Here is a 14,122-nt window from a genome sequence, read left to right as displayed (position 1 = left end):
CTTCTTCTTGATCAAGAAGCTCTACTCGCCGAAGGAGGATCTACAACAAATGTAGCCATCAAAACAACAATACAGAGCTGTATGTTAGCTTGAAATCGCTAACATGCGAACACTTACCACCGAAATCGCTCTGTGTTAGCAAAGAATATCTGTTATTTTTGTATATGAGTTGTTACAGCAGAAATAACTGTACCTGAAAATCTGTAATCTGTGGCAGATAAGCGCAAGTGCTCAAGTCTAGAATATAAATGTCATCGAACACAGTCTGCCCATCATATCCACCAAACATGAACAACCTTGAGTCATACAATAACGATGCATGGTATCCTCGGTCTGCTGGCGGAATTCCGTATATTTTACGCGTCTCCCATGACCATGTCACCAGATTCAACATCACTACATCGCAAGAGTAACGGCTGCCGTCATGTCCACCAATCACAAACAAGTATGATCCCACCTGTGTCGATGTATGCGACAATCTCGGGAGTGCTCTATTGATGTCGATTTTAGTCCACTCTTTCGAGTCTAAACAGGAACAAGAGTTTATCATAAAACATTTTTTTTATCGTCAGGAATAATATGATATACATTCTGTCAAGGCATATTTGTAGCCTCCGATCTTGCTTTTACCTAGATCAAGGACATGAACATCTGAAAAACATTCTTGTCCATCACTCCCGCCGTAAATGATCCATTGTGACTTGATCAGGTTGCTAGTGTGATAACCGCGTGAGAGTGGGATGTCACCTATTGTTTTCACCTCACTCCAATGCATTGTTATCAGATCCAATTGATATGTATCGTTCAGCGCTTGGACACCATCACCGCCACCAAAGACATAGATATGGTTGCTGTACACACAAGTCGTATGCGCACGTCTTCGACAGGGACGCGTACCAGTTGTCTGCGGATTCGTCCATGTTAGAGTATCTATTTTTTATTTTTATAGAAAAAAAGTCCCAATAGCATGTAGTTGCAGATAAAAATGTAATTAACAAACAGTTGTAAAAGTTTTCGACTGAATTTGAAATGTGACAATACTTTTAGTACAAACTTTGTTTACCAGTGTCTAGCATGTAGAGCTCGTTAAAGTATTGTGGTCCATCACCCCCACCAAAAATATACAAACGCTTGTTGTCAACTAAAGTTGATGTGTGTGCGCGACAAGGCGGAGGAATTGATCCAAATGTCTTAGGTTGTGACCAATGCATGGTATCTAGCACATTCCAAAGATTTATTAGTACGGTCCATTTGGAGTTTAAAACAGATCATTTGTCTTCGTTGATTTATGAATTGGCGATTTTTTTTTTTTTTTTTTTTTTTTGCCTCTTTTACCAGCATCAAAAATGTAGAGTGTGTTGAAACAGTTCTTGGCGTCACAACCCCCAAAGACGTATATCGACTCTCCAACAAGATTGACTGTCTGAGCACGGAGATCCTTGGGTGGGATTTGGCCATGCACTTTAGCACGTGTCCAATGCATGGCGGGCGCGGGGGCTGGGGGCACAGTTGTACTGGGTCGAGGAGCATCCTTGTTGTTCGTATCGCCTTTACGTCTATGCTTCTTAGACGCTGAGGACGTATGTACACCATGGGTACTACTTCCGTGTCTTTGGTGGTTATGACTCTGCCCATAGCTACTACTCGGGGTATGGGATTGAGCATTATTACAATGCTGGTGGCGATGGTTTTGGTGATTTGACGATGATGCTATCGGTGGTTCAGCCAAAGCTTGATTACGATGAGTGATGGCTCTATGGGGCGTTATTGGCGCAGCTGCCACCGAAGTGGAAGTTTCCTGCGCAGAAACAGTTGTTACTGGTTGTGGTCCGCTTTCTATTGCTGTGGAGAGCGCCTCTGAATGTTGCAAAGCCTGATCAGGATCCTCGTGAGCAGCCACTTTTGCTATGGTATTAGGAAGGATTGCTCCAGAGTTGTTCATTGCTACTGCTGCCCCATTACCCTCCACTGATCCAATGGACGAAAATGATGTGTTCGCCAACGCAGCACCCGACTGACCACTATTCCCTCTGTTAGAAGCATTGTCGCGATTCCGCTGAGAGGACATTGGTGGCCGAGTAATTACACCAGAGTTACTTGGGGAAGTATTAGCATTGCTAGGTACACGATCCTGTTGAAGGGAAGGAGATCTTGTGGGGCTGGTACCCGAGAGGTTGTTGGCAATACCGCGCGTAATAATGCCTTGTTTGCCCGAGAAGCTGTTGTTACTGTCCATTCCTCCTGCATCCATCATGCTTTGGTTAACAGCATTGTTAAGGATGCTAGTACTGACGATGCTAAGAGCCCCATCAATAATGCTACTGTTGTATCCATGACTACTAGTCACACTACTATAGCTGTGTGTACTGCTGATGCTGGCAATACTAGTATCGGCTCCAGGAGCTGCTGTAGTGGGCGATGCTGTGGCCTGTCTTTGAGACTGTTCTACTGAAGACTGACTGTGAACGACACGATTGGATGAGGGGTTCCTATTAGGTGGAGGTGGAGAGTGTACCCTTGACCTTCGTATATTATCGATAGTCAGTGCAATAAGAATAGAAATAGAAATTAAAGAATTAGCAATAAAAAAAAAGTTTCTCTTCAAACGCGTGTACAAAGTTTCAGACGCGAATCTGATACGCTTGGCAAGACCCGAGAAAGCGGAGTTCAGGAGAGTCTGATATTCGACTCAAAAAGCGATGGAAAGTTATTTGCGTGAGACTGCAATTGGGTCGCATAGTGTAGTCGGATTGGTATAGCAAGAAAAGTACCTCTGCTGCAGGAGTTGCTGTTGTAGCTGTTGATGCTGTTGCCCATACTGGGCCTGAAATGGTGCAATAGGGGTTGTAGGACTGCCGGGCGGAGTGTCGTCCATTCCGCCCCCTCCTATAACAGGTGCCATCAGTAATGAATAATGAATTAAATCTCCTTTACAAAAAAGGAACCAAAGAAGTACACTTCTTCGTGCGTTTACACCCAAGCGAAATGAATAAAAAGGTGTATAAGAAAGTTGTTTTTTTTAAAAGAAGAAAGCAGGTTAACGATGGATGGGACAGATGGTGGACGGGAAATGAGAAGAGAAGGGACAAGAAGAAAGAAAAAAGAGAAAGAGAAAAAAAAAAAAAAAAAAAAAAAAAAAGCATGAATGTGATGATTAGGGAGTGCAGGAGTGTGAAGTTGTTGCTCTCGCTTGCTCATGCTCATGCTCATGCTCAAGCTCATACTCATACTCATACTCATGCTCATCCATGGGCCTGCGTTTGTCCTTTGCAAAAAAAAAAAAAAAAAAAAGATTGGTAACACAGGCATGTCCACTGTTTGTCTCTCATATCGCTTGCTCAAGCTGCAGATTGTAATACAATTACAGACAGAAATCTCACCTCTCAATCTCTGGAATTCTGTTGTTTAATATCCAGAGCATCTAAACACAGCTGCATGCATCTGCATTTGATCGACATCCTCTAATGGAAGCACAAAGGGATTGTTTTACTGTCTGAGATGGATTAAACTTTTGTGTAAAAGGGTTTACTTTATTTGAACGATAGAAAATGCTTGCTTGTCTTAAGGCGAGAGGCGCTTGGGATCGCGAGGGAAGAGCGAAGTGCGACGAATGTTGCCCAGGTTGAGATAGAGGAAGATAACACGCTCCAAACCAATGCCTCCACCTCCATGTGGTGGGGCACCCATACGGAAGGCATCAACATAGCTCTTAATTGATTCGGGATCGACACCATGAGCCTTTGCGCGCTCAATCAAAAAGTCGGCATCATGAATGCGCTGAGCACCAGACAGAATTTCCTCCCCACGCATAAAGAAATCGTATGAGTTGGAGTACTCAGGGTTATTGGGGTCAGGCATAGTGTAGAAGGGGCGAACAGCCAAAGGAAACTTGTCCAACATGAAAAAATCAGTCTTGTACTTTTCCTTTACGAGTTCGCCGAGCTTGCGTTCAATTTCTGTTGAAAGATCATCATAGTCACCCATCTCAACACCATTTGCACGCAACAACGCCACAGCATCCTTGTACTCGAGGCGAAGTGTCTTTGGCAAGAATTGAAATTTCTCGAAAGGATATTGGCGCTGGACAATCTTGAGATCAGCAGCGTACTCATTTTCCAAACCAGTGAAGATGTAGACAAAGAGCTCGTCAAAGACATCCAAGATTTCATGGTAATGTTCCTCAAATGCCATTTCCAAATCCAGTCCAATGAACTCGGTCATGTGACGATGAGAGAACGAGTTCTCTGCACGGAAAACACTTCCAATCTCAAAGACACGCTCAAAGTCTCCACAAACAACCATCTGCTTGTAGAACTGAGGCGATTGAGCCAGGAAAGCATCAGCTATTCATAAATTCAAGACAAAATAGACCATTAGCAAGGAGACATAACTTAACAGCATGTTATGGGCAAAAGATGTCTCATCTTGACAAAATTATAACAGTATTAATAAAATAACACTTACAATCAAAATATTTGACCTTGAATACATTTGCACCACCCTCACTAGCAGCGCCTAAAATCTTTGGAGTGTGGATCTCTAAGAAACCTTTCTTCTCCAAGAACTCGCGAAAGAGTCTGCAGACACCTGCTTGAATGCGGAAGATGGATTGATTGGTGATAGTCTAGTAGATGAGATGAGAATATGTAAGTAGCGGTGAACAAATCAAAGAGGAGCCCCTGCCTCTTATTAGAGTCAGCTACAGCATGAGCTATTGTAATACTTACACGTAGGTCAAAAACACGGTTCTCAAGGCGAGTATGTAGGCTGACTTTGCTGAATTGGGCGTCCTCGCGTTCAAACTCAGTCTCAGGTCGAGAGGCATCCTCCAAGTTAAAAGGGAGACGTTCCTGAGCTTCACTGGTAACAAACAACTGGCTGATCGCAATCTCTGCATCCTGAACAGTGCAGCTCTTCACCGGCTCTACAGGCTTGGCAATCGTACCCTCAATCAACACAATAGACTCGGATGTAATGCCTTGTGCAAATTTGACCATTTGCTTGCTAACCGTGCTCTCGTTATAGACAACCAAGCCCTGAATTGTGTTACTGTTCTGGCGAAGCTGAAAGAAACACATCTTGTTGCCTAAAAGGGTCAAGCCATCAACAACAATACGACAATGTATTTACTATATATGACTGATCATACATCTCAAAGCATCTAATCTGTTTTAAATGATTACTAGTAGTTCAAAACAAAAACAAAAAAAAAAAAAAAAAAAAAAAAAAAAAAAGCTTCTATACTGTTGAACATACCGGTGGGACGAGAAGTCTGGACACGAGCACGGATCCAAATCTTCTCACCAGCGCGAGATGCGCTAATATCGGTGAAACGTTCATGCTTCAACCCTACAATGAAGAAAGCACACCTGATTAGTTTGACAGCGGTTAATATGCACCAATACTAGAATATTCAGAATACTCCATTATGATACATCAATAACTGGACTGAGTATTTACCCGGGCGATCCTGAGATCTGTTCATGGGCTTTTTTCCATAAAAGTCCTTGGAGTTGTCCTATGAAATAATAATCATTCATTTGGAGTCAGACATGCTATAGGTGCAATTGCAATTGAAATACTAGCAAACCAAACATGCTGCTCATACCACAGTGGCTGCAGCTTTGGCTGCAGCTTGTTCCGCGCGAGCAGCGGCATCCTTCTCAGCCCTTTCCTTCTTTTGTCTCTCCTTCTCAAGCTTCTTGAGGGCATTCTTGGACAGAGGCTGACCATTTTCACTGAAATACGTGTCAATTGAATTGTGTGGTCAAAAAAAAAGGTTAATGCTTCCTACTATCAATTTGCAAATTTGCGAAGTAAAGAAAAAAGGTCGATCTAAAATACATACTCAAGAACAACCTCCTGAACCTGCTTGGTAACTTCATTGATCTCTGCGTTGTCAGCCATGATTGTTAAGCTTGGTGATTTTGTCGGACAAAAAGATGACTGTTGTGGAAGAAGAGAGATTGTTTTGTATGCGCCTTATAAACTTTTTTTTTATGACGTATCGCGGAAGTGGAAGTGCTCCGCCTCAGAAGCGGCTGCGCCACCCCATCAAATCAACTCTTTCATTCACATTCATTGTATACTCCCATCTGGTAGGCCTCCATTTGTCGTTGTCGTCCGTTTAGCAGCGGTCAAACATTCAAAAAATAAATAAAACTGACAACATACAAGTAAAATATGTTGGCCTCAGGACCCTCAGGTAGGGTTTGTTTTACTTTATGACTCTGTACACAGTCGGTAGTGAGTCATAAATAGGGTTAGGTCGATGCTGGCTGCTATCACTCTGCATGCAATCTTAGCTTGTTGTAATCATCTATGTGTCAATTAATCAAATAAAATATCTCTAGGTTTCTATAATGCACCAACGACCAAGGGTCTGTTACTGGTAGTGGGTAGTCTTTCGCTCTTGTCGTCCATATTTCAGATAAAAACTGACTTTCATCTGCAGTTTACGCCTCATCTTACATCACATCATCAGGTATTGCTTTTTTAAATGCATCGTATCCAGCTGTTTGTAAAATATAGTATGACGCAGCGATGTACTTTTCATCAATTCTTTATTTATTTCAGATGCCGAGCTAACCCATGCCTTTCTCCTTTTAATTGTTCCTTCATTCTATCTTTATTTCTTTGCATGTAATATATGTAATATGCTACAGTTTTGGCGCTTAATTGTGTCACATTTCGCTTTCTCAACATCGACAGAGCTCCTCTTCGGTGGCTTCATTATATATCATCTCAGGATCATTGAGCGGCTCTTTGGACCAGCAAAATACGTGGCAAGTAGAAGTAAATAGAACAAAAACAAAAGTGTAATGGAGCCCTCTCAACTTATCGTGGCGGCTTCCCAACATTATTATGCTTGCTAAATCATCAAAAAAAAAAAAAAAAAAAAAAAAAAAAAACGACGATAGTCATTCATATTCGTAGCGGCTGTCTTGTGCACCTTCTTGAACGTGGCAGTTTTGGTCACCGGTAGTGCCCTAGGTCTAAATGTTTTGCCTGCAGGCCCCTATGGCGTTATTTTTGCAGCGCTTTATCAATTTTACATCTTGATTCCAGTGATGTACGAATTCAAAGTCTTTGGAGTGGCACTTACGGACAAAATCTTCATGTACATCCTTGGAGCACAGGTGAGCCATATAAGGTCATGGCATAGTACGATATTAAATGAAAAAAGTTGTACGTGAAGGAGTAATTAACATCATTATAATTCTAAAAAAAAAAAAATGGTATTTACTGCTTGCGTCCTGGATAAAAATGCAGCTTCTATTTTCACATATACCAGGATCAATCGCATTGAGTATTTGTGGGTTATTAGCAGGCGCGATCTATAGGAGTGATTTTGCAGGGACAAGGCGCTGGAGATTTCCAAAGCCCGTGGCCCGATTCGGGGAACACTTCTTGTTACCAATCTTTTCATCCTCACCAGCTATTCGCTCAACTGCTACGACTTTTGAGAACCGCTCCCAAACAAGAGCATCCGATCGCCCTGCTCAAGCCATGCGGGTAAAATGGACATTTGCAATAAAACAGCCCCTTTTCTCTTTTTTATTCTATACGCCCTGGTTCTTGATTTATTTATTATTTTATTTTTTTTATTTTTCGGCAGGAATATTTGGACGTCCTTTCAACTGGAGGAGCACCTCAAGGGGCTACACCACGGCCACCATCAGAAGAACAGATTGCGACTCTTCAAGCAATCTTTCCCGCAGCGACTCAAGAACAAGCTATCGCTGCGCTCAACTCTGCCAACAATAACTTAGATGGAGCAGTCCAATATCTCCTTGATAACCAATCTACCACACAGCCATCTACCTCATCATCGTAGTATAAGTTATTTATTTTGTTATATTTTCATTTACAATGACATTTCGTATTTACAAATATATAGTATTAAGATTAATAGCGTCATCTTCAGATAGATAATCATTTTTGGGAAAATCAGTACTTTATCGATAAATGAAGTTAGGACATCATAAATGATCCTGGAAAAGTTTTTTTTTTTTTTTTTTTTTTTTTTTTTTCACTTCGGCTGCTCTGTCTGCTCTCCTGAAGCGTTCGTTGCAACTCGCTGCTGTCGTTGTCGTTGTTGACGTGTCTTCTTGCGCCTTATCGAAGTTGTGCACTCAGCAATGATTGACTTCCTGGGCATAACTAATGGTAATCTTAACCGACGCTCTACATTTGTCACGTTCGTACTATTCTTACTTTATTCTCAGTTGCCATCCGGACTGGATGCCTAGGAAGATATGACTTCATTTTAAAGTAACGCTGTATCGTCTGTGTCAGTCATCATTTCTGCCGTCGTGCGCTTTTTTTCTCCTGGCCTATACTCTGAAAATGAAGCTTCGAAATTTCTCTTTTCCTTTTCGTCAACAGAAAATGATGGCTCCTTGTCTGTTGGTGGATCTTCCATATTCAAGGATAGACTGTGAGCCTGCATAAGCTTAGGAATGCGAGAGTACCGTTTAAACATATCAATTTCCTCTTGAAGTGTTTCATATCGGAATGCCATACGGACATTAGGGACATTAGTCTTGCCCATATCATTTCCTGGAACTCCTGGCAGGTACCAATTTTCGCCAATCCAGTGCTTTTTAATCTTGCTCTCGAATCCAGAATGACGCACAGAGTTACGTGCAATCTCGCACATATCTGTATTCGACAATTTCCAGATCTATGTTACATTTGCCATCAACAGCCCATAAGTCAAATGAAGTCATTACGAGCATCGTTTGCTGACAAAAAAAAACAGTTTCCTCAAAACCAAGCTCTTTACCTGAGCTGCAATACTATATTCCTCAATCAATGGCTCTTTTGTAACATGAAATTGTAGTGGGTCGTCTGTACTCAGACTGACGTGAAGTCCGCGATGGAAGAAATTTGGAAAAGGGTTTCGCTCAAAGTTTAGGAATAACGCGTTATTGGACAAGGGAGACACAGCAATCCCCAACTGTGACAAGTAGTACAAGTATTGCATCCCTGGCGACTTGCGGAGCGTTATTCCATGTGATATACCAAACGATGTAAGGAATCCTGATATCAAATGGTCCGTATCGCCTGCCTCTCCGCAATGTGGCCTGAGCACAAATGTGCCTAAAACAAAGTATTATGCTTAGTATAAAAGACACAGTGGTTTCATTCCATAAATCTTTTCTCTTTTTTTTTAACTTTGATCTTCTGCATCCACTTACTGAACTTGCGCTTCTGACGGAAGTTGTTCAGGCTTGCTATGTTGGCAAACATGTAATACAGGAAATAGCTGTAGGGAGGATTCATGGATATATCCCAATTGCGCGCGAAAGGATACTTCTTATAGATACGTTGCTCTGCCTTTGATTCATCATCCACAGAATCAAATCCTACGACCCGCTGGAGGAAGATGTGAAGGTTGGGGTGTTTGGATGGATCACGAGTAACTTCGAATAGAGGCTTAAAGATGTTTTGCACCAGCTCCTCAAAGTTATGCATGGTCCCAGCGGCCTTGTAGGAACTGTATAATCGAGGTACTTGGATCAACCATCGCACATTAGGTGAAAAAATTTTGTTCTCAACCACCCAATCAGCCAATTTGTCCCATTCGTCCTCGCTTTGCCCGTAGATTGAGAGGCGGTACTCAGCCATCTGATACTTGCTCTCCTCCAAATCTGAAATCACTTCGCGAGTGATTTCAGCGAGGTACCGGCCTTTAATCTTGTTGTCAGTCTTCAAGAAAATCTCGCGAAGACGAGACTCACCGACCGGGTTATATTTCGAATTAAATTTATCAAAGCGATGAAACGTGTCTTTATGCGCCTATATGTCAGCGAGTCGATATAGTTAGATGATGTTTCAAAGAAGCGGTATAATAAACATTACGGTTATGAAAAGCACAATGAGAATTGTTTGTTCAGAATGATATATCCCATGATCTTTCCTAAATACCTACATGCATGTCCAAAGTGTCAATATTCAGATCGTACGCGGTCAAATCTAAACTCTGGAAGACCTGTTCCAGTGTCAAATCTTTTCCATCACGGGAAAGCACCACATCCTCAGGCGTCTTTTTCACCTTAGCCTTGATGTAGCGAAGCAAATGCTTTTGATTCATACAGGCGCTATTATGGACGTGCGTATCGACTTTTCGAACATTGTAGAGGTCACGGTGAGGCACCCGCTTAGAGTCTGCAAGTTCTTGGTATTCATTCAGCAAAGTGTACATGCTCCATTTGTTTTCCAAATACTTTAAGCGACGATATGCAAAACTCTTTATGGGGCCGTCCGAAATGACCGAAAACACAAAGTCTAGGTCTTGAAAATACTCTTTAGGCTTAGGTACGTTGACGATAGGCCTTTTAGCATCCATGTCTTCCTTTGAGCTATAAACCTGTAAAGGTTTGGCAAGAAAAAAAATTAAAAAAAAAAAAAAAAAAAAAAAGAAAGAGGGAAAAAGCTGAGCACAAAACGCAATACCAGTATATTTGGGGCAATAAACAATAGCACGTCGTTACCTGGTAGACACCAGTGTCGTCCAACTCAAATAAATAGTCCCACATTCCTGGAATAGGGACCTCCTCCTTGATGAAATCACTCCCAATGCTCTTAGGGCCGTCCCAGACACGACCAGGGTTCTCTGGCGGGGGCCAAGATGGAGGTGGAGGCGGCGGGTAAATTATCCAGTCATCGTTATTGCTCGGATTGTCGCCCACACGTTGACAAGAAACCCTCATGTACTTCTCACGAAGATCCAAGCATTTTTGAAAACTCCCGTAAATATCGTGTAGTTGTTCAGCCACGTCGTTCTTAGGCACGCTACTGGACTTTGATTTTTTGTCCTTTTTGGCTTGACGACCCATATTACCCGCCTCCGGGTCCACGTTGCGTAAGTTCGAGGTATCGGTGTCAAGTGTACTATTTTCGCCAGTAGCCTCCTCCGCAGTTGAGGCTGACTCACTAGCAGCCGAGGAGCGACTGGAAGGTCTCTGATCCCCATGGTCCGGGGACCTGCTGTCTCCCTAATACGTAGTTGTTTTCAACCACTTTTTTTTAGAGTCCTGTGTGAGAGTATACGAATCATCATGCTCAACCAATTAATAGTTGGGATGCGTATCATTTACAACGTATATATCTTTATACAATGTCTAGAATAGCTTTCGCAACATACCTGCTTCATTGTCTTTTCATTATGACACGAGTGGGATGTGCCAGGGGTTTCAAAGTTGCCCTCATGCTGTTGCGCTGTATGCTCTTGTTTATGGTCAATATGCCTGTCGCTCGTACGGCGTGCAGACATTGTTAAGGGACTTGGATATAGCTAGGGAAGTATGGAGTGAAATGAAGCGAAACGAAGTGGTGGTAAAAAGTTAAAAGAAAAATGACAATCGGATTCTTTGATACACGGTCCAGTATGGCATTATTTATAATAAAAGCTTAATTATGTCTATCTTTATTGCCTATGGCAAAATGCATTTCATTTCAATTTGTTTGATAACTCGAAGACCGCCAATACTTCATGCCCATAGGCACCATAGTGGGGAAACTGCACAACCCACTTGTCATGTGTGTCATAATTCCTCCTGTCTGTAACAGCTGATGACGCTTTTCCCAGCCACTAAAAGTGGCTCCACAGAACTATGAGAACACAGTAACGCAGTAACGCAGTAAAGTATTTCTCGGGATAGGTGGCCTATACCTTCTATACCTTCAGTTAATATGCTTGTTGTGAGGCCATCAATACGGATCCAGCGGATTGTACGCGTAGATATATATTTCTTAGAAATTTAAATATCGTGCTCGACAAGATCAAGAGTGTGTTCATGATTTTATCACGGTATTGCGAGAGACATGCCACTACAAGTCTAAAAGTTAAAATGTTTTGGTCGACGCCGCTGGTATCGAGAAAAGGTTCTCAACCGAATCTGGGAACACACCCAAAGCCACAATTATAAGCGGCAAAACAGCGATTGGAGGAGCTGCTACTGGAGGATTAGGAAGATACAGGGTAGTAGGACCTGCTAAAGATCCTATTCATCGCAATGCTCCTGTTGGCGTTGGCGCCGGCGTCGGATACTTTGTCTATGTTATCAACTCACTTGGGCTTTGACGGCGCCTTTGATTGATCTACTACGAGTATAAGTGGTAGATATCCGATGTATGATCTTCGCATTAGAAGGCACGCTAATGAAAATAAAAGTGGGAAATCGCTATGAAGGCTTGGAGGGCATTTTCTGCTGACGGGACGGGGCTCTATCGAGTAACTAGTGGCTGATATCAGATAGGCAGGGATAGAAAAAAGAGGTATGGATGTAAAAAAAAACTTACTCTTGGCGAGCCAGACTGGGACACTCTCGAAATAGACATATACTCAAAGGAACAAACGACTTGACGTATTACATTGATTACTACATCCACACTAACAGAAGTGGGGCATATTCGGAGGGTATGATTAAATATCATGTATCATGAGGAGCGTCCTATTTTTAAGCCCAAATAGAATGATCGACAGGAGATGCAGGGAGCCATCTATGCATTTATCGTGTCCCGGCTTCAAGAGATATAGGAAATAAGAACTGGGTACATACGCTTTGCTCCTTTGCTCTGCAAAAATGAACGTAAATGGCAAAAGGCGCGTAGGTAAAGTGGGTAAAGTGGAGGGTGAAACAATAGAAAACTCTAAATGGCGCGTTTAAAAAATAAAAACGCAGAATCCGCAGCTTTCTTTGCCGATATGTGAAGTCCAATTTTTTTTACTTGCTTGCTTTTCTTCATTCTTCACCTTCTTACAACAAAGCTTCTCCAAGCCAATTAAACTCATGGATATTGCAGGAACCCCTAGAGCAGCAACAACAGGAGGAGGGCAGAATGACCCGACACTATATTACAAAGCCGTCGGGTCCATCATTGTCTATTTTGCAACGGTCATTTCTGCATTAGTCGTCTGCATTGTCCGCACTCGATTCTCGTTTCAGAATGCTCTCTACATTCTCATTGCCATCAGCTCATTGTTCACCACTTGGTACTACATCATTTCATTCTTCAAAGTTGAATACATTAAGCTCGGCAGTGATCTCGACCGTTTTATTCGAATCAGATCTATTGTAAGCTCTTTTTTTTTTTTTTTTTTTTTTTTCACCGGTATCATACATGCAATTGTCATTATAGAACTAACAAATGATTGATGCGATGATTCTGGCGTGGTGATAACAGTGTCCAGGCCTATGCCCTTGTTACCAGTTCTCTACCCAAATGGTGGTGGAGCAGCCAATTATTGATTCTCACTGGCACTGCCCTAACCTGTTGGTCTGTTGAAGGTCAGACATTACGTCGCGAAATCGCGTTTGCAAATCAAGAAGCAAAGCAGAAAAACCCTCGTGCTAAACCCAAGCCATGGACCCCAACTTGGTGGTTTGTTCTCTTGGGCTTCTTCGGCAGCATGTCCGTTGGCGGACCCCTATTCTTGGCACAACTCGATTCCACCCCCAAGAAGCGTCCTCAAGCTCGTACAGTCCCTACATTCTTGGCTTTGTTGATCCTCCTGGGTGAAGCTAGTGTCATTGCTACACCTTTCTTGGCAACCATGTCCAAAGGATTCATTTACAATTTAGTCTTGACCCACGCCCTCTTCTTGATCCCATCATTTCTCGTCTTCAACCCGGACTCTCAACGTCGATTCTCAACTTTCAGTTTACCTCTGTTGTATTTTATTTTGGCTTTAATTGCGTTGGCTAGCCATACGACGTATACCCTTCCGTTCGTGCTCTCACCCATCATGAAGCCCATTATCTTGTACACAACTCTTTGGTCCAACCATTGTCAGACGTCTATCAGCGCCGATTTGATCTTCAATAATGTTTTGGCAGCTGCGTACATCCTTCGGTCAAGCTGGCAGCTGAAGAAGCCTCATGTGGGAGTTCTCTTGACTTTGGCTATGCCCGTCTTATCTGTCAGTACAGTCTTTCCACTTTATCTTGGATGGAAGGAGCGGCAATTAGTCACCAAAGATAAGAAGAAGGCATAAGAAACAAGACCCAAGAAGAAATGTAGTAGAGTGTGGTATATGTTTTTAGATTATTTAGTGAAAAACATGTATTACCAGATTATCTCGGTTGAAATAAAGACGCTATTGAAGTAAGAG

At 42.3% G+C, this 14,122-nt stretch overlaps 5 protein-coding genes across 5 annotated transcripts; 2 read left to right on the top strand and 3 right to left on the bottom strand.

Moving 5' to 3' along the window:
• Window positions 1-172: 172 nt before the first annotated feature.
• BCR41DRAFT_379072 (hypothetical protein) lies at window positions 173-1,483 on the bottom strand (the record flags this gene model as incomplete). Its single annotated transcript, XM_022027194.1, has 4 exons — window positions 173-525; window positions 631-930; window positions 1,055-1,216; window positions 1,336-1,483. 4 exons carry the CDS (start codon window positions 1,481-1,483, stop codon window positions 173-175), a joined length of 963 nt encoding a protein of 320 aa, XP_021876507.1.
• A 2,025-nt stretch (window positions 1,484-3,508) lies between these two features.
• On the bottom strand, window positions 3,509-5,958 carry BCR41DRAFT_362728 (hypothetical protein). The gene is made up of 7 exons (XM_022025771.1): window positions 5,849-5,958; window positions 5,609-5,738; window positions 5,461-5,518; window positions 5,257-5,349; window positions 4,728-5,086; window positions 4,465-4,624; window positions 3,509-4,343 (listed from the first exon to the last, which is right to left on the bottom strand). Exons 1-7 carry the CDS (start codon window positions 5,905-5,907, stop codon window positions 3,562-3,564), a joined length of 1,641 nt encoding a protein of 546 aa, XP_021876506.1. The 5' UTR covers window positions 5,908-5,958; the 3' UTR covers window positions 3,509-3,561.
• Window positions 5,959-6,071: 113 nt separating this feature from the next.
• On the top strand, window positions 6,072-7,997 carry BCR41DRAFT_362727 (hypothetical protein). The gene is made up of 6 exons (XM_022025770.1): window positions 6,072-6,205; window positions 6,354-6,484; window positions 6,666-6,785; window positions 6,921-7,139; window positions 7,273-7,515; window positions 7,619-7,997. Exons 1-6 carry the CDS (start codon window positions 6,184-6,186, stop codon window positions 7,835-7,837), a joined length of 954 nt encoding a protein of 317 aa, XP_021876505.1. The 5' UTR covers window positions 6,072-6,183; the 3' UTR covers window positions 7,838-7,997.
• Window positions 7,998-8,032: 35 nt separating this feature from the next.
• On the bottom strand, window positions 8,033-10,844 carry BCR41DRAFT_414194 (hypothetical protein; the record flags this gene model as incomplete). Its single annotated transcript, XM_022029493.1, has 6 exons — window positions 8,033-8,117; window positions 8,475-8,686; window positions 8,789-9,105; window positions 9,204-9,804; window positions 9,938-10,375; window positions 10,500-10,844. The coding sequence occupies 6 exons, from the start codon at window positions 10,842-10,844 to the stop codon at window positions 8,033-8,035; spliced, it is 1,998 nt and encodes a 665-aa protein (XP_021876504.1).
• A 1,873-nt stretch (window positions 10,845-12,717) lies between these two features.
• BCR41DRAFT_362726 (hypothetical protein) lies at window positions 12,718-14,104 on the top strand. The gene is made up of 2 exons (XM_022025769.1): window positions 12,718-13,085; window positions 13,195-14,104. The coding sequence occupies exons 1-2, from the start codon at window positions 12,958-12,960 to the stop codon at window positions 14,003-14,005; spliced, it is 939 nt and encodes a 312-aa protein (XP_021876503.1). The 5' UTR covers window positions 12,718-12,957; the 3' UTR covers window positions 14,006-14,104.
• Window positions 14,105-14,122: the final 18 nt, after the last annotated feature.

Source organism: Lobosporangium transversale (assembly GCF_002105155.1).
Source record: "Lobosporangium transversale strain NRRL 3116 chromosome Unknown BCR41scaffold_57, whole genome shotgun sequence".
In the NCBI taxonomy this organism is placed as follows: domain Eukaryota; kingdom Fungi; phylum Mortierellomycota; class Mortierellomycetes; order Mortierellales; family Mortierellaceae; genus Lobosporangium; species Lobosporangium transversale.
Note: the sequence above shows the minus strand (reverse complement) of the source record. Positions and strands in the feature narration are given on the sequence as shown.

Excerpts from the sequence above, each read along its gene's own strand:
- BCR41DRAFT_362728 (XM_022025771.1), bottom strand. The coding sequence starts at position 5,907 with ATGGCTGACAACGCAGAGATCAATGAAGTTACCAAGCAGGTTCAGGAG. Across the intron at positions 5,519-5,608 it reads CCAAAGCTGCAGCCACTGTG|GACAACTCCAAGGACTTTTA; the intron begins GTATGAGCAGCA and ends ATTATTTCATAG. Across the intron at positions 5,087-5,256 it reads CCAGACTTCTCGTCCCACCG|GCAACAAGATGTGTTTCTTT; the intron begins GTATGTTCAACA and ends TGACCCTTTTAG.
- BCR41DRAFT_362727 (XM_022025770.1), top strand. The coding sequence starts at position 6,184 with ATGTTGGCCTCAGGACCCTCAG. Across the intron at positions 6,206-6,353 it reads GTTGGCCTCAGGACCCTCAG|GTTTCTATAATGCACCAACG; the intron begins GTAGGGTTTGTT and ends AAATATCTCTAG. Across the intron at positions 6,485-6,665 it reads ATCTTACATCACATCATCAG|TTTTGGCGCTTAATTGTGTC; the intron begins GTATTGCTTTTT and ends AATATGCTACAG.
- BCR41DRAFT_362726 (XM_022025769.1), top strand. The coding sequence starts at position 12,958 with ATGCTCTCTACATTCTCATTGCCATCAGCTCATTGTTCACCACTTGGT. Across the intron at positions 13,086-13,194 it reads TTATTCGAATCAGATCTATT|TGTCCAGGCCTATGCCCTTG; the intron begins GTAAGCTCTTTT and ends TGGTGATAACAG.